Source organism: Orbicella faveolata, unplaced genomic scaffold, assembly GCF_042242905.1.
Source record: "Orbicella faveolata isolate gen_17 unplaced genomic scaffold, um_ofav_v1 contig_47, whole genome shotgun sequence".
NCBI classification, from domain to species: Eukaryota; Metazoa; Cnidaria; class Anthozoa; order Scleractinia; family Merulinidae; genus Orbicella; species Orbicella faveolata.
The window spans coordinates 6,278,793-6,305,493 of record NW_028301577.1 but is presented as its reverse complement, the minus strand read 5'-3'; the positions used below and the strand labels follow the sequence as shown (position 1 = coordinate 6,305,493).

Sequence of the window (26,701 nt, the reverse complement as noted above, 5' to 3'; positions counted from 1 at the left end):
TATTAAAACTGCTTTCTTCATTTTTCTCCTTGTTAGATACTTAGCCGTGGTATTTACAGCTTGATACTATTAATGGAAGTATGGCTTGTAAACAAACTAGTAGTTACAAAACAGTTTCAAAAGTACATTGACCTACCGTCCCCTCCCTTACCCCTGCTTTCACGGACAACCTCGTTTCCAGTTCCTCAGAGTTTTTCATTCAAAATGGCGGCGATGTTTGACTACGAAATTAAGTGCGATTTTCCAGTCTTAATATCACGAAAAAGCTCAGGGAAATAGATTGAGGTTCTATTTTTGTTTAGAAAATGGAGCGTTATCACATTTTGCAGCTAATCGGAGAGGGTTCGTTTGGAAAAGTGTACAAAGGTAGAAAGAAATACAGTGGGCAGGTAAGCTAACGTTGATCTGTTGAAGGTTTCAAAGTTTGACAGCAAAAAGGTGGTTTGATCGTTGACGCAATAGCTTAAGATCAGGTCCATGAATTTCAATGTCAAATACCTCATGCATAACATGGCGATACCAATTTGGTTTTGCTAATTCAATGAAAGGCGATCATTTGTATAGATCTGCCAAGTGTGTGTGTGTTCCAGCTACAGGGCTGCATTGATCGTAAAAAATTAATGCTATCAACTTATACTCTCTGTAATTTCACTTCCAGCAAGTATTCCATATACCAAATGGCGTTTTGCGTAAAGCTAGTTCCACAATAGTTACAGTATTCTACATTAAATTTGACTTCACGGATGTATTCTAACTATTCCATAGTTCCTAATTAGGAGATAAAAGTAAAAAACAATTGCCATGCCAACCAGTAGTCAAGGTCTATCGGCAGATCTGACAGGCCAGCATGCCTCATGCATTGCCTTTATCACACCTGTTACATATATATTCCAAAGACTACACTAGCTGTACACCAGTGCACTGAATCCTTTAAGATTATTATGCATGTACACAGTGACCCATGTACAGTGTAACCATACAGGAGATAACAAAGATTTTACATTTTGGGCTCAATAATTTTAAAATTTTTCATTTGAATCACATTAATTTTTTTTAGGTTGTGGCATTAAAATTCATTCCTAAAGTTGGCAGATCTGAAAAAGAGCTAAAGAATTTGCAGAGGGAAATTGACATCATGAGGAACCTAGAGCATGAAAACATCATCAAATTACTGGACTCCTTTGAAACACCTAAAGAGGTCTGTTATATAATTTTGAGGTCCACAATATATGATGATTAAAGGTTAAAGTCTGCGTACAAGTCAAGTGGCCCTTTAGGCTGGCAGTTACCTTTGGTTTCTATTCAACATGAAGTGACTAGGGGTATTTCTACTCCCCCCTGGAAAGGATGCTAGTCCATTGCAGGGTTATCCCCGGGCACTCATTTATACACCTGGGTGGAGAGAGGTACTGTGAGAGCATAGTGTCTTGCCCAAGAACACAACACTGTGTCCTCAGCCAGGGTTCAAACCTTGACTGCTTGATCCATAATCCCACGCCCATTGTTAATTTCTCTGTCTTGTTGTAAGACAGTGAAATTAACAAAGGGCCCTTCAATTAATAAGTGATGACAAGTTGCTGTTAATTTATGTCGCCTTTATTGAAGGCCAAGATGCTTCCGTAGCTACTCATGCTCTCAATAAAATTATTTATCATTTGTCATAATTTATTGAAATTCTTCAACACATAGTTTGTTTCTTTTGAAACAGGTTTGTGTTGTAACAGAGTACGCTGAAGGAGAATTATTCCAGGTATTAGAAGATGATGGTTCTCTTCCAGAGCAGCAGGTAACAGAGTTGTCTTTTTAAAATAAATACTTATGGTTTGTACATGTATACCGTGGTATCTGTTCTCGCTCAGTCTATAAGTGTCCTACAGATGGCCTTTTAGGCCGACACAACTCAGTATCTACAGTATGACTACCTTGGGTGCAGGCGAAAAACACCCACTTACTGTAGACCCACAGTACAGTGTTACACAATTAGAAATAATAGTGCTCTCCTAGGTCTGTAGCAGGTAATTCTAAAGGCATCACTGACAATTTTCTGGTCACTGAGAAACACATTTTAGTCTTGAGTGAGGAGAGGCACCTTGAAAGTCAAAGATCATTCCCTATAACACTACACAGTAGCTCTAGCTAACACTTAAACATAGACTTGAGGCCCCTGCATCAACCGTTAGGACACTGTGACTGTACTGTGGACTTCTGTAACATTGTTTTAAAGACATGTACAATTTACATGTAATTATTGTTTTCCTCTGACCACTGTTGGCAAATCCTTAATGACTTTCTTATCTTTGGAATTTTCAGGTCAGAAAGATTGCCTGCCAACTTGTCAAGGCCTTGTACTATCTGCACTCTCACAGGATTCTTCATAGAGACATGAAACCACAAAACATTCTCCTTGGAAAGGGAGGAGTAGTCAAGCTCTGTGATTTTGGGTATAGTAGCTAAGGGTATAGTCTAGAGAACTACTTCATTCGATTAAAAAGTTGTAAGATTTAATATTAATTTAATATGTATAAGTGAATTTAATAATTGGCTCTATTTATTTCCATGGTCATGCCAATTTTAAATGTAAAACTTATTAAACTAGATCAGGCTGTTAGCCTGCTTTTAGCCAGAATTTGAAAAGTGGGTGTCCAAAAGATGCTATAGGGTCTGCTCAAATGAACAAGCTATAAGGCAACATATGAAAAATTAAACAATTTTCTTTGAAAAGTGGCCGTCCACAGGACGCCTGGACACCCATCTGGCTAAAAGACTGAACTAGATTGAAAGAAACAGCCCAGAACTGTAAACAATATTCTTAAATTCATAAGTAACACATTTTACACTGTCTGTATTTAATGCCTATTATTTCAACCTTGTTAGATTTGCAAGAGCCATGAGTATAAACACCCTTGTATTGACATCAATTAAGGTACAAGTAAATAATTTTCTAGGTTACTAGTTTTTATTTGATTATCTCCTAGGCCATTTTGATGAGCAACTTATTGTAGAGGGAAACCAGTTGGTGATCAATGGAAAGCAAATAAACCCTTTAAAAAAATTAATTGGAATTTTTGGGGACACTTCCCACCTTCCATTCTGTCTCCACCCTTCATCCATTCCTTAATATAAGTAATACAGTCACAACTTATGTACCAGTCCAGAAATCATAATGACAGATCTGTATGCATGCTACAGACGACTGGAAGTTTTTCTCTTGATTCATCAGCCACTAACTTGCTAATGCAGGATGGTATATCTCTCTGTTTAATCTTGATCTCTGTGAATGCCATTAATTTGTTGTTTTTCCTTTGTATCATATGCTGTGAGAGTGTGACAGAATTGAAGTGAGCAGCTGAAGTGGTAGGTTGCTAAAATCCTCTGTTTTCCATTCCTTTTAGGGAACTCCACTATACATGTCTCCTGAATTGGTGCAAGAGAAACCATATGATCACAACTCTGATCTCTGGTGTGTAATTTTTTTTTTGACTGTCTGTCTCTTCAGTTTAAGAGAATAAACACATCTAATAGCCATATCTGGTGGTACACTTTATTGAAATGAAATATGTTTTATGTATTTTTATAATTGTTTTTTTTTTTACTACTTTGTTAGTACTAATTATTAAATATTAGTCATAGAAAATAAACATGTTATTTAATGCATGCTTGAGGCTATTGTAATTTTATGATTAATTTGAAGAAATATTATAATAAATAATATATTTAATGATTAATTTGTACAACATTGATACTCACTGTTAGTCATTGTAATTAATTTTTGCTTCAAATTAATCACTGACACAGCAACATATTTTTTAAAATTGTTTTGCTAATTAGTTTTTTTATGTCTTTGATCTTGCCTCATCGCAGGTCTGTAGGATGTATTTTATATGAACTGTTTGTTGGAACACCTCCCTTCTATACCAACAGCATCTTTCAGCTGGTGAACCTGATCTGTCGGGTATGCATCATACAAACCTGGCATATATACAGTTGAACCCCACTATTTCAAATTCTCTGGGGAAATGAAAACAAGTTTGAAATAGCCTATAGTAAATTATTGTCGGGTAAATCCAAGGGAAATAGCTTTGAGTTCAAAATAACAAGGAATTCAAAGTAACCAAGTTTGAATTAGCAGGGTCCAACTGTATGTATATTATGTACAAACAATAGCCTCCATTTGGCATGAAAATATGCTTGGATATTTGTCTGCGGACATTATCTGTTCCGCGAAGCGAACTGTTTTCGGAGAGCAAAGCTCGAGGAAATCTGTGAGTTTCGAGGAACAGATAATGTCCAAGGACAAATATCCGAGCATATTTTCAAAGTCAAATGGAGGCTATTGTGTTTATTATCCTTCAAATATTTTTGCGACATGTGCAGTTTTAAAAATTGGGGAATATTCTCGCTGATATTTCCCAGTTTCAGCTGGGAAATATTCGGTCATGTGATGCGTTTAGACCATTCGTGTGCAAGCAAAAATATTTGATGGACTACAAAAATCAATATCCTTACAACTACCAGTATCGTCAGTGATTATTCTATGATTCTGCCATATATTCTACATATGCATGTTTAGTATTGCAGGTGATGTTAGTATTGTAAGTTACGTCACTTTTGTAAGTAGTATTAATATTGAAAGCAATGTTTGTATTGTTTAGAAAATATTAGTATTGTTAGTAATGTTAGTATTGTACTAAGTAATGTTAGTATTCTAAATAATGTGTATAATTTATTCAAATAAAAATTTTCAAAAAAGAGGAAATTCTGCCACCACCTTAAACTCTGCCACTGCTACTTTAACAATCACTGTCAACACCATCGCAATGACCAACAGAACTTCACCACGCTAAGCAAAATTTAATCAGACAAGGCATCTGTTCAGAAAATTTTAACGATAGAACGTGTTGTGATTGAATTTTACCCTTGGTACAATTTGGCGTTTTCCTTAGTTCTGGTGCATGTGACTGTATATATGAAACAGGAAAATGCCAAAGGTAAAATTGAACCACAAATATATCATAATTTTCGTCCTCAGTGTTATTGCTCTTGTATCATAATCATTCTTTATAATAGGTTGATAGTTAGGTTCATTTTTAATCAATGATTGATACTTCACCATTTTTAGGATACTGTCAAGTGGCCTGAGAACATGAGCCCTGATTTTCAGGTAAGTACAAGCTGAGCCCTGTAACTTTTAAAACTTATTTTATTCTTCAGAATCAGTATCTCACACCACTACCTTAGTTTGCTTTAATTTATTAATAATAAAATTATTTGTTAATTTATACATGTATTGTTTGGTAATCCTTTGCTTCTGTAGCAGGGATTTCAGCATCACTGTTGTTGATTAAAATAATGTCAGTTTGATCTCTCCTCCCCTATACTCGACTGCATGTCCTGTCATCCTTTCTCTTCTCCTTTCCTCTTATCTGCTACCTACTGTAGATTTGGTTGACATTTGGAAAGCTCCAACCATGTCATACCTGTGATCTTCGATTTTTAACTGTTGATAACTATTTACAAAAAAGAGTGTGCTGCTTTGTATTTGACTGCCTTAATGGAACTGCATGCTTTCCATTTAAAGACTATTTTCACCGATTACATCATAACGCTTTAAACACTTGCAACAATGGGAAAACTGCAAAACTACCAAAAGTCAGACTGGATTTTGCACGCCGTAGCTTTTATTTTTTAGGTGCCTCGATTTTTAATTTATTGCCTTTAAGTTTAAGAAACATTAATTCTAGAGTTTTATTTAGGAAAGCCTTAGATGATTATTACTTGTAATTTCTATTGTATTTTTAACGGTTTTTAATATGTATCTTATTTTATATATCTTAATAATTCTTGTTTATTAGTTTTAATTCTTAGCAGGACCCCGTTGATAACAGTACTTTGTACTGAAGGGTTATCCTGAGGAAATATTCGATTATTATTATTATTATTCTGTACGTTGGGTGGAGTTAGGGGGGTGTGGTGAAATACACTGTAGATGTGGGATAGGAAGTGGATTTAATACTGTCAGAGTATGGAGGTTGGGGTAGGAGAGGCAAAGATGATGCCACTGCTTGATTCATATTCCCCAGGAATAAGGTTGTTAAAGACAAGCTGTTAATCATTGTTGACTATGTATGTTTCAGAGCTTTCTCCAAGGTCTCCTAACCAAAGACCCCAACAAAAGACTTACCTGGCCTTATTTGCTAAGGCATCCATTTGTGGCAGATGGAATAAACGGTCAGTTTTAGTTTCCTTTCATCAGTTTAACTTTGTGTGTAGGTTCCATAGCCTTATGTTTGCAACTAGGATGACAATGCTTTCAATAAGACCCAGGATCCAATGGTGCTTTGGCAGTTATTCTCTTGTGAACCACCCTCAACTAGTATATAATGTTTACCTCAAAAACTGGCCCTCTAAAAAAGGATATCCCTAATTGCTCTCTTTGACTGCTGGATGCTTCACCACGAAAGCCACCTACTTGAAATCTTGTTGAAAGCACTGGATACTATATGAAAGAACAAATTTATTCAGAGTAGTAACATTTCATTTGTGATCACAGTTACAATTAGCTGCTGTCACTCAGTTCTGTGTAGAGATGATTATATAATCATCCTGGCTAGTAGGCTTGTAAGTCAATTCCATGATCTGATTTTTTAGAAGCTGAATTAGAAAGGATTAGTGATCCAGAGATGTTTGAAAAGCTCTCAAATGCAGCTAGCACTGTTGGAAAAACTATGAAAGGCAAGGGAAAAATTCAACAAGGGAAAAACAAGGTTTGTTAAGTGTGAAAATAGACAATGGTTTATTATTGATAATAGTGAAAGTTGATCATTAAGGTACATAATTTATACTGTTCAGCAAATAGTCGAGAAGGCTTCAAAAATTTGGTAATGATTTGTTTAGACAATGACCCATTTGTTGTGGAATAAGAAAGGTGATGACAGGCTACAGTTGTGAATAAATTTAATTCCTTACTTATGCATTGGAATCTATTTTCTGTTACACAACTAATACTGTACATATAGAAAGAAAGTAGTACTGGAGAGGTTCGACCATCATGGATAAGAAAGCTACAACAGAAACAAGAAGGGGCCCAGCCAAAAAATCAGAAAGGGGCTGAAGTGAAGCAAGAGAATAAGGAGAAAGGAAAGCAGGAGACGAAGAAGAAAGCTCAGGGTAATGTAACAGCAAAGAATAAGCCTTCCTCAGCAAAGGATACCGGAACAAAAAAGCCCACAACTACTAAAGAGGAGCTTGAAGAGAGGGATAGAGTTGTGCAGGAAAAAGCTGTTGATGGTGAGAGGTGTAAAACTGACAATAAATTATTAGATATTTTGGTCCATAAAATTCCAAAAGAAAAGGTGCAATTGAGCTAATACTTTGTCATCCCTATCCCTATCTTCTTGCTGGCTGCCAAAGCAGTAATTGCGCTTGATGTAATCCATACCTACAATTTCAATGACCATATTTATTTATTTAACTATTTTTAGACTCGACCAAATTAATTACATAGATATGTGAACATTAGTAATTTTAACTTGTCAAACATGTAACCACCCCCTGTATGGCATTGAATAAATTATCTTATCCTAAAATTATTCTATCCCACCCCATCCCTGATGGATCTTTGCTCCACTAAATTGATGATCTCCTAGCTGACTTTTTATTGTGATATTTAGATGAGTGGGAGGTGCAGCTAGAAGAAAAGCCGGTTGCAACTGACAGGGCAGGACATGAAATAAGTGATGACTATGAGAGAGAGACATCAGTTATTGAACAAGTCTTGGCTGCTGCTGTCAAGAGACGCGAGGAAAAGAGTAGAAGGCAGGGAGAGAGGCATTATGGAGGGCAAGTGAGTTTCAATGTCAATCTATAAAATTCCTTCAGTTGTCGCACATATTTTGACAAACCTAGTTACAAGTGTCTTATATACAACCAGTTATATGCACCAATGCAAGCTAGATGCATTTTATTGCAAGTCTGCAGTCCACAGTCTGCATTTTACACTGACTGCTTTGGCAGCTATTATTTTGTGATTGCCAGCATGAGGAAAAACTATCAGGTGCAGTGTATACATCCAAGAAGTTCAAATATTGCATCTTTCAGTCACACTTTCTCTAGCAGCTTTAGAAGTCTTAGAAGTTTTAGCATGCATCACATATTTTTCGACTTCTAGGAGGGACTGGATAGTGAAGAAGAATGGGACTATCTTGTGGAAGTAACAGAACAAGCTTCCACAGGTGGAGCAACTCAAAAAGGACACCCTTCAGAAGATGCTAGAATTACTGAGAAACTGATGACTGATTCAGCCTTTATCAGCAAAGTACAGGATGCACTAGAGACTGTGGCAGGTCAAGTCTTGGATGGTCTGTTAGAGGGTGCATCTCGTTTGAGACAAATTCTCAGAGTTCTGAGAAGTTTGTTAACAACTCCTTGGTAAGTTGAATTCTCTATTCTCAATGGGAGGTAGAATGGACTGATAAAAATCAGAGGATGTCAATTTGGTATGTTTTTGTAACACGTGCGGGGCTGTGCTCTAGCAGTGCTGGGGTGCCACAGGCCACTACCTTTTGCCTTTAGGTGACTGGAAAAACTTAGAACTGTTTTCACATAAGCTTAAGTTCTGGAAATCCAGGATTTCGTGGTTAGGAGCCTTTGAGCTCTGCCTAATTTTTCTTAGACCAGAGCCTTGACATGCACAGCCAAATAATAGTTCTCAAAACATGTAATTGATTTCACATACTATTAATTATTAACAATATGTCTTTTGCATAGCTCTCCTGAAGTGAAACTAAACTTTTCAAGTTCAGTCGGAATTCCTTCGGATAGTGTCATTCTCATAATACAGTTAATCAAAAAGCAAGGTCTTTCTCAGGTAAAAATCACTTGTACTGCATAACACTTAGTGTACTTGATTGCCAATATATGACAAACTTTCAGTTAGTATTTACATGATTGTACATCAGTCAAGAGTAATTTGCTTTTCCTTTTGTTTGGCGTTACTTACACACTACAGATCCAGGCCAACAGTTTCTTTGGAAACTAAACATAATTCACTTAATGCTACTGACAACTTAAATCAAGTTGTCTAGTTTAATATTGTTACATATCGTTACACACTGTTACACACTTTATATTAAAGGTATTTCAGATATTTTGCCACGTAGGAAATTTTCTTTAAATCGAAGGAAACTTGAAAATAGTAGTTTACTAAGATAGAGAAACATGAAAGAATAATAAACAATTAAGGAATAAGGACGGTTAAGGCTGGAGAAGATTAACACGGATTACAAACAAAGAACCTGAAAAATTTAGGCCAAACTTTTCAAGATGTGCAAACCGTGACGTAGCTCCTTTAAGTGTCAATCAAACATTGGTTTGTTTTAATTGAAAGAGTATGTCGAGTACTCTGACCTGATTTTATGCATTTGTTGTTCTTGTTTGATAGCAACCTTGGGTAGTACAAGTTATTGTGGATCTACTGAATGTGACAACAGCTTTCATTGAGAACATCATTCTTTTGAGCAGTGATGCCGGCAGAGAAAGGTAAAAACATGACATTATTATGTCCCACTTTTGGAAAAATAAAAAAAAAATATTGTTCATTAGTTTATTTACATACGCTTGTTCAGCGATGTCGTTCATGCCGGTTCATGTCACGAAAATTCGCTGTTTCGAATTTTGCTATCGCGAATTTTCGAGAAAGATCGTGAATTTTTCGTTTAGAGCGCGACGAAACATCTTTCAAAAATTCGTCGACATTTCGTGGAAAATTCGCGCGAATAAAGAACGAATAAATTTCGACGAACTTAGTTTGTATTACTTTTGCACGATACTGTATTCCTGAGAAAGGCCAAGTTATCAAATACAGTCCTCTTCCACTGTGCATGATAACTTTAAGTCGGAATAACGAATTAACCCTATTCCATCCGGTTCAGAATGGCAACGGCCACATTCGATGGAATTCCAAAGAAGGTGTCCAAAGAACAGTTCTGTGGAGAATGCCGCAATTTCCATGGAAGGTTTTAACAAATTTTCTCGAACCGTTTTAAAGTTCTTATTAAGTAGAAAAGGCTCACCACTTCATATATATCCGCACAGTTTGTCTTCCACATGACTGTATAACTCCTTCCTTTGTAGCTCTGCCCTTTTAAGTTGTGGAAAGAACCTTGTGGAATGTCTACCAACACTAATGCAACATGGCCAGGACAAAGAACTGAATCTTAGACAAGCTACTTTAGAGGTGTGTGTGAAAAAAATGTGTTACATTGATATGATGTTAACATTCAGCATTGCACTCCATAAAAAAGCAAAAATGTTTCGGTTATTGTAAACCGTGGAATTACATGACTCGCACTTCATTCCATACTCCTGTTGAGCTTCCAAATCGTCTCCAAGATGGGCCTCCAATATTTCTTTATACTCTTATTTTGACAATAGAGCGGGTTTCACTTGAGTGACGTAAAACCAAAACCAAACCAATAGCTTACAAATTAGACTTCTCAGCCAATCTAAAACCGTAGTAAAATCAAAACCAAAGTAATTGCCGGATTACTTTCGGCACAATTGAAAACCTCTCTATGTAGTATTTACTTGAACGTTTGAGAAAAAAAAAAAAAATCTTGTAACGACGTAGAACTGCTTTGTACCTTGGTGTTTTTTTCTCCCTTTCTTTTTTATGACTTACGAGATGCTTTGTATGTACTTTGAACGGATTTTTCTCCTGTTTCTCTTCTAAACAGTGTGTTCAGTGTATTTGTAATGCCATTGACAGACATGATGCTGCAGTATCTGAAGAGTTTTATGACAATCTTGTTACTTGTGACATAAAGAGCGTGGATTGCCTCATTGGAGCTCTTCTTGTGGAACTAAACGCTGTACAAAGACTCAAAGGTGACAATATTTATAAAACTCTGTACTGTTTGGGAGGCATGGAAACCAACTTTTCTTATAATAAAATAAATCATATTATCGTCGACGAAGTGAAAATGAGTACAGTGGAACCCCGTTACTCCGGCCACCAATGGGCCACAAAAATCTTGCCGTATTAGCGGGGTGGCCGTATTAAAAGGCTTCTTTAAATACGAAAAGGAGTGACTGAGCTTTTGTTCGGGACCAGAATAAAGTGGCTGTAATCATGAGGTGGCCGTATATTAACGGGGTGGCCGTAAGGCGCGCTTCCACCGAGGCTGTAATTTGTTGGCTATCCTCTGGCAAAATGCTGTTAAAAGGTTGTTTTGTGTTTCTGATTTTTTTCTTTAATTTTGTGTGTAGTTTTACCCAAAATAGGTGCGATTGGAGATTCTGCGTCTGTGAAAGCAAGAGTAACGCGCCTTCAGATTGTTGCTGTGACAACAGTGACGGTATTAGTGACCTTACCCAAAGACTCAGCTATTGAATCAAGTCCAAAACGAAACTTAGCAAGCCTTGTAGCGAAAAAACTTCTTCAGCCATCGAGGGAAGACTGTTTGGATGTTGTATATCAGTTTCTGCACAATACAGCGTCATCTCTGTGTGTTGTGAATCTTGTCGCTGAACTGTGTGTGGTATCAAGAGACTTTAGCCTTCATCTTATGCGACAGTCCAAATGGCTAGCGTCACTGAGCAAGTATTTAACAAGTTGTAATGGAAAGGACTCAGATCGCGAGGATACGTGCTGTGTATTGCGTGTTTTGTGTGCCATGGTAGCCAATGTAGAGGAGATTCCTGCAGAGTAAGTTGTTGCTAGACTACAAGCAGTCAGTTTTGTTTCCAAAATCCTGCATGCGACTGAAAATCTCAAAAATAATGCAAATTAGGAAAGGAAACGAGAAAGAAATGAGGCGGACGTTCTTCTTTAAAATTTGCTTCGGATTCCTGTATTCGCGTTCCACGCAAGGAAAAGAAAGAGACTGCTAGTCGTCTGAGTTGTTACCAGATATCGTTGTTAAAGCTATGTAAGGCCCAGCCTAAACAAAAACAACAGTAATAAAGAATTGAAGCTCTCGTTCTCATTTCTCCTGAAACTCTTATGTACTCTCGGTGGCGCTCGCCAACTTAGGAGTCCTCGTCAAGGGTTTATTTCTCGCTTGAGAAATGCTCCTCCAGCTTGAGAGATTGACAGAGATAGCTCTCGTGAAATTCTCATTCCTCAAATCTTGCTATTACCTTACTTTGATTATTTTGTGTTTAAGACAGATTCTGTAGTTTTAGTTTTCCTTTTCACTCCTTTTAAAGCATCTACAATTGTTTTGTTTTTGTAGGATTTCTGATTGCTCAGATCATGTTGCTTCCATTTTTACCGGCTCACATGACTTCGTGATCCAAGCTTTCTCTGCCATGTTGCTCGCCAAACTTGTCAGTCCAGATCCCAGACTACTGGTTGATCAAGTTGAACGGGTTTTAGATGTCATCTCCACGGCACTGGCCAGGCTGCCACAGGTTAGTAATGGAAAGCTTTCCTAAAAACCACTATGGAAGTTACAATGAATCTCCTCTTATGCCTTTCTTCAAGTCTTCATACAAACTGTTTGGATCTGGTCTTGTTCTTGCGTGACTCGTCTAACTCTTCGGACAATCCTTAGCAGACTCTCTCGGCCGGAAGTTTCGAACGGCTTTTTTCATGGGTAGATAGCCTTTAACTACAGCACTTGGGTACACATTAACCGATTCGTTGCACATATCGGTATGAAATTCTTAGGAAACAAGGAGTAACTTAGAGTCAGTGACCATCCTCGCGCTTTGTTTGAGCTCTGGCAGGGGTCATTTTGCCGTGTCCTGAGGCAAGTCTTTGTAGCCTTAATGCTGCATCTTTCCATCCAGCTGTGAAAATGGTTGTGCTGAGTTTATATGAAAAGAAACTCTGCGATAGTAGGGGAAACCCTCTGGAAACCCGATGAAGACTTCTTCAATAGACCTAAACCTTACCAAAGTAGAATGTTTTCCCTAAGCCTGGTGTAAAATGAGTCTATTGACTGCTTGGATACTTCCTTTTCAGAAACCATTGATGCTAGTGGGTGTTAATGGCGGTGTTTTGGATGGTATTGTAGAACTGTTGGAGCATTGTCTGACTCAGGTTTGTTTCTTGTTACTCGTTGTCTGTTATATATCTTCCAGGTCAGTCTGCAGTGAAGTACAGTGTACGTTTGACATAAATCAAACTTGTGGCTCCTTCAGGCCTTGAAATTTCCTCGAAAATTTGCCAGATCACTGAAAGGTAGTTGATAAAGCAAAATACAGTCCCTGCACTCTTTATTTTCTTGCGGCCCTTGAGGTTTATAAAGAAATTTTTGAATGCGTTAGTGTCGCTGGGAAAAGGCAGTATTTTGGCACGGAAGGATGACCCTGTTCACTCTGTGAGACAAATTTTTACGAGTCCTGTGAGACTGTTGAATTGCTCTTTACAGGTGTAAATGTTTTTGATTAGTCCTTGAACAAAGATCTACAGCCTAAAACATGTGAACTGGATTCAAAAGAAATGGTTTTTAGTTCTGAAGTAGCTCAAGCAGTCTCAAAGTAGCAGTCTTGTTGCTTGTACCAAAGGTTGTAGGATCAGTGGACCTCATCTTGAAATGTTGAAGATTTTTTATTCTGGTTTGGGTTACATGAAAAACTCTGTTGTGCGTATTACAGTTTTTACAGAGAAAAAGCTAATCAAGCACTGAAAGGGCTGGATGAGACAGGTTTTGAACTTATCATCTCGTTACATCGAACAGTATTTAATTCGTAGTTATCGGCAGAGGTTTTGCAACAATTTTTTTGTGAATAAGTGCGAGATGATTTATTTTGTTTCAGGATAATGGCTCCACGGCATCTTCACGAGTAGCTGACAGCATTCTTTGGAACAGTTTATGGTCTGCAGTTGGTGTCGTTCTTAACATCGCACCAGACGAATCAGTAGTTCTGAGGTAAGTGTACATGATGCGGACTTAAACCTCTAATTTGCCAATCCAGGCAAGTTAATTCTTCAGTATGGTATCAAAGTCAGTTACAACCATGCAGGGGTTTCATTAAGGGCCAGGAACCGGGTAAGATGACCAACTATGAAAACGATTTTTTCCACTTGGTTCGACCATCTAGAAGAAAGTTTCCCCTATAAAAAAAAATTCAGTTCAAAACGTTTTGCTTGGATTTGAAAACCGAAGTCTTCCTTGCTGAAAACGGTAATGAAATATCTGGTTTAAAAATATTGTGTGCGTAGTACAATGGGACAGTATCCCACTGTGTGAGATCTCGAGCTGTTATCTTTATTTATATTTCTTCTTACGATCTCCGAATGTTGCATTTTTGAAAGTCAAAAGCTTTAGTAAACTGAATTTTAGGTGACTCGCCTTAATTGCAACAGTTTGCCTTACACCCTTGAAACTCCTTCAGGAGTAATTATCTTATTCCTGATTCTTTGTCAGTGATATAGAAGTAATGCCCGAAGAAGAAGCTGATATCAGAGTGGGCGTTGTCCAGTGGAGAATTCTGTCATATCAGGGCTTGCAGCGTGTGTTACGCATAACACACTTCTTATTTACCAAGGTATGTGCAGGTTACATAAAGTAGGAAGTGAGTTGATAGACAGATGGATCGTTTCAGGCTACTGTCATTCCTTTCGTACTGTATAATGGTCCGTGCTTTTGGATATAGTACTTCCTAAATCCTTTACAAGACAAGAAGATTGTTTTTTTATTTGCAGACTCCAGTTCAAAGTATTGAGAAACTCGTTGAACCTCCAGCACATGCGGTGTCCTGCTTGAGCAAAATGCTTACAACACCATTTGTGGAACAACTCTCTAAACAGTAAGTATTTTGTAAATTGATTTTTCAGTTTAATCGTGCAACCTAAGGTATGGCTTCATAGAAAGTAACACGGTCAGTAATATTGCAGTAGGGAAGGCTTTAGCTAATTTCGACTCCGTTAAAGGTTCGAGATTTTGAAAAGGGGCGTAGTTAAAAGAGATCGACAAATGGCTGTACGTTTTTTCTGTTGATTTTGTTCATCTTTCAGTTTGGCAGGTTCTTCTACTCATGGAAATAAAGGGGAAAACACAGGAGAAGCGCTCAATGCCTTCACTAACATGGTAAGATTGTCGTATTGAACGTAGCATGTTCCTAAATGACGCATGCGAGAACGGGAACCTTTCGAGTCGAATTCCCGTCGTTGACCCGAAGTGGTTGACCCTGTTGTTTCGTATCAGGTTGCAAAGTAACGCTTGAAAGTATTGTAATGACGCCAAGTTTACTACTTTCGGAGTGCTCGTAAACGGTCGCGTTATTTTCTTACTGGGCTGACCATGGAAACTCTTTGGTACTTTGAGGTGTGTCAAAAGAAACAGGACATGTTCACTGGACAGGTGCAGGTCTTGTGAGAACGTGATTGCGTAATGGTTTTAAAACGCTTTGGACTCCGGATCCAGTGGGGGTCACTGCGTTGTGTTCTTAGGCAGGGCACGTTACTCTCAAAGTGCTTCTTTCCACACAGGCGCATGAACGGTACCAGCGAATTGTCAGTATGGTAACTCGATAAGACTGTGGAGAGTTACCTGCGCTAAAGTACCACCCCATTGATTAATGAACTAAAATCGGAGTTGCAGTTAGTCAGGACACTTCATGTCGACAACATGTACATTCTTTCTCGTTTCCCCCCTACCCTTGTGTTAATGGTGATGTTATTTATTGCAATTTTGATCATTTATTTTTCTCAAGAAGTCTTGGAACTAGCTTTTAGAAGGCATAGAAGGGCTTGTATTTCCCATCCAATTTGTCATGTACTGTGCTTTAAGTTCTCCTTTCTTTCTGTCCGCTTAGCTGTATAGAGAAACTGCGCCTTAACAGCAGTTACTGTAGTTTGGTATTTCGTTCATTTATCGTTAATTGACTGACATCTCTTGCAGATAATCAAGATATTCTATTTTCCGTTTGCAATAGATGTAGAAGAACATCTTCTGCACGATACCCAAAGGTCAGACTGGCAGTTTTGTTCTAGTTATATTGTGTCTTTAAATACTTATCCCCGACCAGTATGCGGAAGAACGTCTTGGAGCCGTCTAGTTGTTTATAGTAGTAGAAATACACTGTTGTTGTTTTTTTACTGTAGGGAGGGGTGAAAAACACCTCTGAGTAGCTTGAGACTCAAGCCGATTAGCACCTTTCTGATATAACCTTCTTTTCTTTTCTCGTATGGTCTAGCTGTGTGGTGAAAAAATCTAAGGAGTCGCCCCTGCCTTATATGAAAATGTCTTGATGTGATTACATGTTGTTACTCACCCATGTAAAGGTCGGTCTTGATGTCTCTATCGCAACGAGGGGTGTATGTCGTCTGTAGTAGCTTTTAACATTCATAGATGATGCATTAAATAAAAACAATTCTGCGTTTACTTTTTCCTCAGTGTTTTGTATCAGTGCAGACTTGTCCCTAACTTGTTGGAGTTTGTGTCCAAGTTTTTGCCCTTGGAAGACTTGGAACTTCCACTTGGTAAGCCTCAACGTAGTCTTTTTTAAGCAAAGTCCCTGTTTGGTTAATTTTATACCCAATTCTCTCCTTTAACATATTATGAATTGCTTATTCGATTTCGCATAAAGCTCTTTGCCACAGGCTCCACTCGATTTTCTCAGAAGTTGCTTAACAATATTTCTTTTAGAGCTCCGAAAAAGAAACGACCCAAAGAGCAGTTAATTATTTTCGAAATAATTGAAATTTAGCGTTTAAATTCGAGGAACAGATCTTAATCTATATTTTTTCTCTCTACATTTTCAGGTCTGGTTTCTCGGTTGGTACTTAGCGATGAGATCTTTGTTACACAGCTGGCAAGAGATGTTACAAACCAAAAGGTAACAAAAATTCAGCCGATATTTTTAGTCCTTTGTTTGTGTTTGTATTGCCACACACAAAGTCCTCTTTGACTGGAATTTGAAGATTTTGCTTTTCACTCAGTCATCACATGTGGGGATGTAAAGGTTTTCTGTTGGTGTTTCAGTTTCTTCTCTTGATAGCTTTCATTTGATTGGTCGCAAACGAGGGTTTCCTCCACGGACTTAAAGTTTAGAAAAACCTTGAACAGCATAATTAACAGTACCACATACAAATGCTGATAAATAACTTTCATTTCAATACTCACACATTAGGATTTTGTCCACAGACTTAGAAGTTAGAACTATCCTACGTAATACAATAAATCGTACTACGTAAAAGCACTGTTGCGATTTCATCGACATTTTGCTTATGTACTTATCTGATCAAAGAACTTGTTTGTCCTATTTCAGGGTGAGTCCTTCCTAGCCTCACTGGTGTCAGCGGATAACTCTATTACTCTTCTGAGTGACGTCATTACGATACTGAGTCATGTTGCCCGGAGTTCCTCGGAGTATGTTTCCTTGGTTACGAAAGTTTTGCAAGGCGACGGAGGTGAGATAAATTCGAACGAAATTTCTGCGCTTTTTTGGTAGACTAGGGTTTGTGAAAAATATGAATATTTTAATAGGTACGTAAAACACTTCCATGTTGTTGAAGCAATCGTTTTATTTGATTTTGAAGTTTTGATGCACCTTAAATGTCACAAAACCTGTACGAACATGTAACATGTTAGAATTTTTTAAAGATTTCAACTCATTTTTGCGATTTCATTTGTCTTCTTTGGCTGACACTCCGCAAATGGCTTAGGAGTCTTGACTTGGCAAAATAAATGCGTCGACGCAATAAAAGGAAAGTAATAAATAGGCAAAATATAAATTACAATATTTAGAGAGGAAGCCACATCAGCCTTACTTGATTTTCTTGCGGTTCCTCCGTCCTAGTGAAATTGGAATTAGGAGATGATGGTTTTTTTGGAGGGAGAAAAACCGGAAAATGCGGCGAAAAACCCTCGGAGCAAGGCGAAAACCGTCAACAAACTCAACCCACATGTGGCACCGGGCCGGAATCGAACCTGGAACACATTGCAGGCAGGCGAGCGCTCTCACCAGTGCGCCAACCCTGCCGAAGACCAGCTTTCATGTACGTTGTTGTGGTAACGAGGGCTAGTAATCTTCCAAAACTAGATGGCTTACGAACGGGCTCTCCATTAGGGGATTACGTATGGGTATACGGGAGAAAGGGAAGTTTGAGAAAGCTGCAGAATGGGAGTCTTCTTTTCCTCTCCCCCAAGTAAGCGAACCTCTTCAATTACGCGCCCAATTCCTTTCCTCGCTCGAAAGAGGTCTGACCTTTCTGCTGGACTGCAATCGCATGTGTAATGTTTAATTCAACTTCTCTTTCAGATTCGTACGAGCCCCTGTACAATCTTCTATCACACCCGAACGCAGCTATCATTGCTAACGCTTGTGGCATGTTGGGTAATATACTGAAGCATTCTGCTGTCTTCTGTCCGGTTCTTCAGAGGTAAAGTATCGATTTAGGCGTGTTTTGGGCATTTGTTGCAGTCTTATGATACAGAGACGAAGCGCAACTTCCCTATATTCTGGAGCGCTATTTCATGACTGTCATAAAGCTATATTCTATATTCCTCAGAAACGCGGACGAAATTCCTAGCAGAATTTATTCAGTGCTTCTATAGTGTTTCTAAATCAAGTAAACAAATTTTAAAAAACGGGTTTCGGCATTTGCTCTCTTTAAACCTGCAATTACTCCTTGTCAGTTTGTCTTTTTCTTTGGCAATCACTTATTTACTGTGTATTTTCTATTTTCTTACACTCACAGATTTTCATTTCTCGTTCGTCAGTTCGCGAAAGTGAATTTAAGCGTTTGCCTTGGAATTTTACCTTTTGAGATCTTTTCCTCTACCATTCGCCATAAGATTGCGCTCCGTTAATGCGTGATGCCAATTTACACAACTGCCAAATCATTCTTAGCGTTTCATGTGTTTGAGTGTTTTCCCTTTGCTTGCAGAACCAATTTGTTGTCGACGTTGATAAACTGTTTGAAGAGTGAAGATTCTAATGTGCGCAAGGTGATTTGGTCGACTAGTTTTGTTCTATACACTGTTTGTTGTTGCTGTTGTTATTAGAGACCTGCAGATTTAGATGTTAAGGACGAGAACAAAGGGGAGAACTAAAACAAAAACGATGTAGGAAAACTAGATTTAAAAATAGTGAAAGAGCGCATGCGAAGTGAACCGATGTCGTTTTGGCTCCCGTTTTGGCGGGAAAACGTGGTAGCAGTCGTCATTTTGCTAGGCGGGTTTGCAAATGGGTGTTAGTGGCGAAAGAAGAAAGTTCCTTGGACGGGCGGTAAGCAATGGCAAGTAGTGTCGTGCACGATTATTCTCAAGCAACTCAACCATTTCTTCTGTGTTGCTTTTAAAGAGTAGCAAAAGGCTTTTTGGAATATATCTTTTCTTGGCGTTTCGCTGAAAGCTTGCAGTCATATATCGTTATCGTAGGTCTCTGTTATTTTAGGTGAATGGTGTTTTCTGAGCGTGAAACGTAGGATCATATATGCTGTTTAAAAAGTCTTTCTCTGTCTTTCCTTAGACCGCCAGTTTCGCAGTTGGTAACGCTGCCTATCACAGCGACTCACTGTACACGCAACTGAGCCCTGCTGTGCCTCTGCTGGTTGCCTTGCTCACGGACTCGGTAGCTCGAACAAGAGCGAATGCCGCCGGTAAGAACTTTGTATAGCCGATTACCTGAATGATATGACTTTGTAGGGAGGGGAAACAATAAGTTTGACAGTAGCAGTCGCTCGTGATACGAAAGATCTTTTGCGATCGGATCAGCTGTCTCTTCGAATTACTAACGTAATGGTTTTCATTAGCGTGGTTTTTAAAGTTATATAACGTGTCTTTACCGTGCCGTAACAATTTTCGTAACGCTCACGAGTGCTGTCGCTGTGCTTTGACTGGTTAATAAAACTCAGTGTTCAGGAAAGTTTCTGCGGAAGGAGCTTTTTCTTGTCATGTCTCCTTACTAGACCTTACTGGTGAAAGGTTTCATTTCTGTGTCTTACCTTTTTTGTGATTTCTCTTGCAGGCGCTCTAGGAAACATGGTGAGACATTCGCCCTTACTGTATCAGCAACTCATCAAGGCACAAGCACCACACGGGTGGGATATTTTAATCGTAATCGTCACGGTTCTCTCAAATGTTTCAAGTTTGCCCCTCATAATTCTTCCCAATCTTCTTCAATATTGGCAAAGCGAAGGTAGTTTTGGACTAGACACGCAGCTAATCAAAAGCAAATCCAAACTCAATCTCCCACGACATTTGCCGCGCTGTCCATAATTTGCTTCCCCGTCATTTCCCTCGCTTTCCGTAGTTTGATTCGTGCATCCTTCGTAGTTTGCTTCCCGCTTCATGCCACGTCCCGCGCTTTTCGCAACCCTGTTCTGTGTTTCCTTGGTGCCAATCTATTGATTTACTAGTATATATCTTTATTATATGGCTAGCTCCGTGAGCGCGCAAGATGAATAAAATCCTGCGCTGTGATTGGCTACCCGAGCGGGCAAGATAGAGCAATCTTGCCCGCTCGGGACTACCCGCCGTGTCCCGCAAGAAAAATTTCCCCGAAAGCCATATAATAAATCCTTTATTGACCAAGCTTGTTCGGTTAAGATGGCTGGATATTAGCCTCGTTCTGTTTTTTGGGAGTTTATGGACCGAGACGGAGTCCATAAAAAGAACTTGATCAATATCCAGCCATCTTGACCTCACACTTTGTCAATAACCCATATTTATTATATAGCTAGCTCCGCGAGCGGGCAAGATGAATCAAATCCTGCGCTGTGATTGGCTACCCGAGCGGGCAAGATGGAGCTATCTTGCCCGCTCGGGACTACCCGCCGTGTCCCGCGAGAAAAATTTGCCCGAAAGCCATATAATAAATCCTTTATTGACCAAGCTTGTTCGGCCAAGATGGCTGGATATTGGCCTCGTTCTTTTTTTGCGAGTTTATGGACCTCGACTCCGTCTCGGTCCATAAACACGCAAAAAAAGAACTTGGCCAATATCCAGCGATCTTGACCTCACACTTGGTCAATAACCCATATATATGTGCTGCTGCAGTGGTCAACTGCTCTCTGACAATTTAGGTGTTAGTTTCTTACCAGAACGCTTAATTTTGTAGACCGACATAAATTGAATGTCTGTCTTGTTTTAGTGTTCTTGACATGGCTTGCAATGACGGCCATATCGAGCCTCAGGACGCCGCTTTGAAGACGCTGAGACTTTTCTGTAGAAACCCACGGTGTAGACAGGTTTGTCAGATTGCTTGATTTGTAGATCTAGATCTCTTGATCTCGGCTTCAGTTTTGTGGTATTTCAGGAGTTAGTTGCTTGTTCCGTTGCGTCGCCAACTATTAAACCGACTGACCGACAGACTGACCGAGCGACTGAACACCGACCGAGTGATTATCACAACGTTATTTGATTGGCTGTTGTTTTGTAGGGGTAGTGGGAATTGGTTTGGAGTTTCTCGCTCGAACCCGAGCAGCACGTTGTGTAGGCCAGAAAACAATTCTTAAGTGGTACTATGACGTAAAGGCAACTGCCGTTTGTTTTCGCCTTGTCGTGTTTTTCGGTGTAGGTGCTGGTTTCTCTTGGTATACAACAACGGCTTCTCAGATACCTAGAAAGATCCCGGATGTCTGGCGCCAGCAGTCAGCAATCCAGCATTTCATCGGTTCCCAGTACTGCGCGGACTAATGACAGCGTGGTGTCGGAACACTGTGTTCGCATCTTGAACAAGCTCAAAACACGCGGAAACGAGACTTGAGACTTTTTTGAGAGAGGGCAGAAGGCATTATCACCACGAGGAAGACCGACAGCGATAACTTGCGCAAATGCAAGACTAGAAAACAGCTCTTCACGGTAAGGTTGCTTTATTGGCGCGTCACGTTCTTGATGCGAAAAACAGAACAGAAGAGACTTACGTGAGAAGGGAAAATTTGTTTTGAAATGGAGGTAGAGGAGCTTATAGGCAACATGAACTGATATGGTCACCCTAAAGGAATCCATCCACCAGTTGCGTATTTACTCCGACACTGAAAGGTACAAAGGTCATTACAGAATAGTGCTTGTACGTCTGCATATTGCGCCCACGGTTACTGATGTTGGTGAGATATAGTATGAGTTGGGTGACATTGTTCAATTGTGACTCTGATGTTGGTTATCTGTTTAAAGTTGGTGGAACAAGTAGCTTTCTGGAGAAAAAAAGGTCCCCTATATGACTATCCGAACATTTCTGATAACTCGTCAACTACAAATTTGCACCCGCATTTGCGTTTTACATCATTTTACTAGGCAACTTCTGATGGAAAAAGCGGGTTTATTGAGTTCTTAGAGTCAGGACTTAGAACGAAAAATACATAAAAGGATGGGTTTGACCATAGTTAATGGAGGGAAATGGTTACGAAGCCCGGTAAACATCAAAGAAGCAAGGAGAAGAGAACAAGCAAGTCCTTGACCCTGCTCATCTTTTGTTTTATGCTCATTGACTATGCGTGAATTACATAATTGCAATGCTTCTATTGGTTAGTTGTGTGAGCACACATAACATCCTTCTGTATTTTGCCAGGTTTTCTGTAGGGTCAACCCCCCAAATAGCCAACAAAAACATACAACAAAGAACTTTGCCAAGTTTCTTAACCATTCCCTCTATTAACTATGATTTGACAGTATGATAATACTGACGTGTCTTAAATGGGGAGTATACATGTATGAGTCTTAAAGAGAAAATACTTAATGTACATATTCAAAACTCAGGTACGTACTGTTTGGTAAATTACGTGTCAACAGAAGTTATTTATTGCTGTGGATTTTGTATTTAAATGTTTCTATAAAACATTAATAAGTCTGTGGAAAGAAATGTTGTTTGTAGTCTTCTTGTCTAATTCTTAGACAGCTTTTTGCAGACTTGTCGTTGTTTTGAATGGCAGCCATTTTTCCGCCCACTTTCCCGGGCAGGTGTTAAAATGAAGGTGACACGTCCATATTGAGAGTGTTCAAGGGAAAATGGAGTGCTCGAACAACTGGCATGATAGATGATGTTGCTTTTAAAAACCTTTTACAGCCATAAACCTTTTCTTTTAACCAGCTCAAAGAATACCGTCAAAGAGATCTGATTTCCACTTTAATATTGTAATACCATATCCAAAGGTTGATTTTCTTAATGATCAACGTGGCAGTTTCCCTGAAAAGAGACCCATTAGGCTATTTTTATCATTCGATAGAAAGGAGCATGAAAATTCAATCTGCATTAATTAAGGAAAGGTTTTGTCCTACAGAGCAGATTCAGTCCCCGGTATTAGAATATCAATTCTCTTTACCAGATTGTGAAACGTTTCTATGTATTCTAGTTCAGAGAATTTAATTGTAAATCGTAATATCCCCGAGTCGTGACTGTCCTCAGGCCAGTCGCCTGTCTGATTGTAATATATCGACAATCAATGAGAAATGAACTGTTTATCATAAGTGTTGCTAGCGAAAGCAGCTTTATTAGGTTCAAATGTGATGTTTATATTTATATTTTTATGAATAATGGAAGTCAATGAATAACAGCCACGCAAAAACCGAAAATGCCTATTTTGGTCGCTAGCTTTTAAGATAAGAAATTCTTTTTTTTTAATCGAATAATTACATGCTAAAATCTAAGTGATCGTAAGTGGAAAGACAAAAACTTCTGACACTTCACTCTTTCGCCGTTTACACCTGTTATGCATATGGCAGGTGCTTGACGTTGCCAGGACAACGTTCATGGCGGCTCACGATTGGCTCACAGTGCAGCGTCAGGACGTTTAGTTTCGAGCGTTGGCGTATTTGGCGTCCAAAACAAAATGCTTGGTTGAATGGCCAAAATAGCCTGCATGAGTCTTACAAACACTTCAGGAGTTGAATATTTTGAATGGAGTCGTTCTTCTTAGAAATGACTTTGTTTTGTCGCTTTATTATTGATCCATCGCGCGTGAAGTTGTCTTTCACACGTATTACCCAAAGAATTCATGCGTGTTTCGCATACCAGGGAATCAAGTGGTAAGAAGTATGCTCTAAAGTTTTTAAACTTTTATCCGAAAAAACCGCACAAGTGACGGAGGTTTTCTATTTATGCATCAGACATGATAAGTTGCCCACCACAGTAGCGACTATTGGGTCAAGATACCTGCCAAACTGAGAGAGTGCTTATGTTAATGATTGTGTACAGTTTACAGTAAGTCGTTTCGGTCAACTGGCTCTGACTTTTTGCCTATTAGCATTATTGTTCTTGCATGCTTAACAGAACAAAGAGTTCATGTTTTCTTCGCACAATCTTCGACAATGTACCCAACTGTTCATTGTACTACGCCAATTTTTGTAAAATGAAGTCACTGCAGTAGTCAAGTTTTATTTTTAAAATTCGTAGAACGTTTGACCCAACCTCACGAAAACATTGAGTTAAGAGCCCTATTCCCGATAGCGGAAGGAAATTGATATCTGTCGCAAGCGAACAGTGATTCTGGCAACAGATATCGCCTTTTAAATCTCTACTAGGGTCTTTATAGAACTATTGTATCCAAGTACGAGAAAAACGCGAAAAATGTCTTCTCCAGCTTGTTCTCAAGATGTTTCAAGCCACCGCTCCCTACCGTGAAGATGCCATGCGTTCGAGCTGTGCGAGACGCGCGTGCTTCACGCGCCCGCGCGCGGTGCGTGGGTTAGTTACACGATCATTGACGTCTCTGCTGAGCAGTATCGCGGAATGATCAAGCTGTTTTAGGGGCGTTTAGAATCCAAAGTTCTCTAGACTTAATCTATCAGTTGCAAAGGAGGATATTCTTGTGTTCAGCTTGCCTTACCATATAATAATCTTATTTATTTTATCCGGTATAATAATTTTCAAGTTGTTATTTTTTAGTCTTATCCGGGATTTTCCTGTTAAAGCAAAATCTTATCTTTCATAATTGATCCGGATTAGTTGAAACTAGTCATTGATCAACTCGAGAGACCTTTAATAGTGCTTCCCTCACCTCCACTTCCACCCTCTCCCGCCCGCTTAGTTCATCTTCTGTTTTTCAAGCATTTTCACATGACCATCACTTGTATGATACACAAAATATCTTTTGTTGTCTGAGGTTGCCTTATGCCGTGATGTCATGTAACTTGCTACTATCCTGACTGGATGTTCATTCTTTAAATCCCCGCCCGTCTGCCTTCTAATTTTCTCTCCACACGGTACATCTATTTGAGCGCCCAACCTGTATCTGGGAGGTCATGAGTTCATATCCTATCGAAGTCTCAGATTTTTTCTTTGTCTCATACTAGTGGTAAAATTTCTTCTTTATTACTTCTGCATAGTTTTATTTTAATAAGTCACAAAACACCATTCTAAATACAGACCTCCACTGTAATACATATATATATATTTTTTATATTTTTAAATAAGGATTACTGAGTGCTCCTTAATTACCCGTAGACAATTGTGGATTGTTTTGTTTGTGTACCTCATATAATCAGCTAAGTGTTTACTCTTTTGGCTATAGTTGACCCCGCTTTTGATTTATTACACATAAAATATATTTCTGTTCTTTCTGTGGCATTTAAATCTATGTTAACATAAAACAATTTGTTCTGTACGTCGAGTGAGCTGACTCATCAAGGGTGATTACCACGAGAGACCTTTTTTCTCCTTTCCAGTTGTAACTTAATTAACTAATTAAGACAAATGGTGAAAAAGTGCGCGGCGACACCATCAGTGTAGCCTGCGAACACAGACGTATTTCCGGCTGTCGGCGGAGACGAGCGACAGCCGGAAATACGTCTGCGTTCGCAGGCTACCAACAGTGCGCCGTATAACTTAATTCACAAACACTCGGTGTAGATTTCAGGTTTAAACAAGCTTTCAGTTATGTTTTCCGTCTTCATTTATCTTGATCGTTGGTCTTTAAGTATGATGTAATTTTGCAGAATACGAAAACCGTCAAGACCAAATCAAAGTTCGTCAAGAACGAGGGCACGATTCAGTGCATAGACTTCAAACATTGTTTTCTTGGTGTTGGCGAAATCCACAGTCTCGGGCGTAGAATTATATGGAAGCAATGGAACCGGTGAAATCATTGGTTATGCAATATTTCCTTTTAAATACGGTTGCCTTATTATTTCCATTAAGCCTTACTGTTACGTCTTAAAAGTTCCTAAAAAGTGCCTTTGTTCACTTTTGTTTTGAGTTCTTAGCCGCCAACAACAGGCTAGGCCTTTTTTTATAAAAGTTAAATGTTTTGAATCAGGACTGAACACGAGAAAGAAAACACTCGTTGGCCACCCGTTAGAGTAGAGCTGGGAAGGAATGGAAAGCGGTCTGGGGCCCGTTTCTCGAAAGCCCCGGAAACTTTTCGTATTAAGAATATGTGAATAAAACAGCTCTGCAATCATAAGGTTTGAGATTTGGCTACGGTTTTCCGGGTGGGAAAACTCTACGGGACCTTCGAGAAACGGGCCCCTGGTCGTTGTTCCTCGTATCAGATCTGGCTCTAGTCGGGTCAAAACAGGCCCATATCAGTTGTGACAGCACGCCCTAGCGCGCGCAAAAACGCGTGTGAGGCGAAAACGAAAAGAACGCAAACTTGACTGTTCATGATAATTCAGATGTAGTAACTGTATGAGAGAAAAAAGTGATCGCTAGTGTGCGCCGATATCGGCTTGCTTTGTATTAACTGAAAGAAAATCGGAAACGATTTGTTCGCGTTTTGCTCAGTTTGTTTTCTTTCATGTTTAGGGATAAGAAACTATCGGCTTTCGATTCCTGGGACTGTGACCTTGATATTAAAATGCTCTCTTTCTCC

At 39.1% G+C, this 26,701-nt stretch overlaps 1 protein-coding gene across 3 annotated transcripts; it reads left to right on the top strand.

Annotated features, from left to right (window-relative positions):
• The first annotated feature begins 150 nt into the window (after positions 1–150).
• LOC110051977 (serine/threonine-protein kinase 36-like) lies at positions 151–22,755 on the top strand. 3 transcript variants are annotated; one of them, XM_020758095.2, is made up of 34 exons: positions 151–389; positions 1,058–1,198; positions 1,709–1,786; positions 2,311–2,441; positions 2,875–2,923; positions 3,393–3,460; positions 3,862–3,952; positions 5,120–5,161; positions 6,135–6,228; positions 6,649–6,764; positions 7,017–7,167; positions 7,671–7,843; positions 8,168–8,427; positions 8,767–8,866; positions 9,440–9,537; positions 10,132–10,234; positions 10,734–10,884; positions 11,266–11,704; positions 12,234–12,411; positions 12,968–13,045; positions 13,765–13,877; positions 14,376–14,496; positions 14,654–14,757; positions 14,966–15,038; positions 15,852–15,919; positions 16,347–16,432; positions 16,715–16,788; positions 17,221–17,362; positions 18,214–18,334; positions 18,842–18,902; positions 19,426–19,555; positions 19,924–19,996; positions 21,049–21,145; positions 21,475–22,755. In XM_020758095.2, the coding sequence occupies exons 1-34, from the start codon at positions 306–308 to the stop codon at positions 21,661–21,663; spliced, it is 4,077 nt and encodes a 1,358-aa protein (XP_020613754.2). In that variant the 5' UTR covers positions 151–305; the 3' UTR covers positions 21,664–22,755. The 3 variants fall into 3 exon arrangements, with proteins under 3 accessions (XP_020613754.2, XP_020613753.2, XP_020613752.2); XM_020758094.2 differs by having other exon boundaries at positions 7,017–7,287; positions 11,281–11,704; XM_020758093.2 differs by having other exon boundaries at positions 7,017–7,287.
• The last annotated feature ends 3,946 nt before the right edge of the window (positions 22,756–26,701 follow it).

Coding starts and splice junctions, on each gene's coding strand:
- LOC110051977 (XM_020758093.2), top strand. CDS start 306: ATGGAGCGTTATCACATTTTGCAGCTAATCGGAGAGGGTTCGTTTGGA. Junction 10,235..10,733: donor TTAGACAAGCTACTTTAGAG/GTGTGTGTGAAA, acceptor TCTTCTAAACAG/TGTGTTCAGTGTATTTGTAA. Junction 12,412..12,967: donor CACTGGCCAGGCTGCCACAG/GTTAGTAATGGA, acceptor CTTCCTTTTCAG/AAACCATTGATGCTAGTGGG.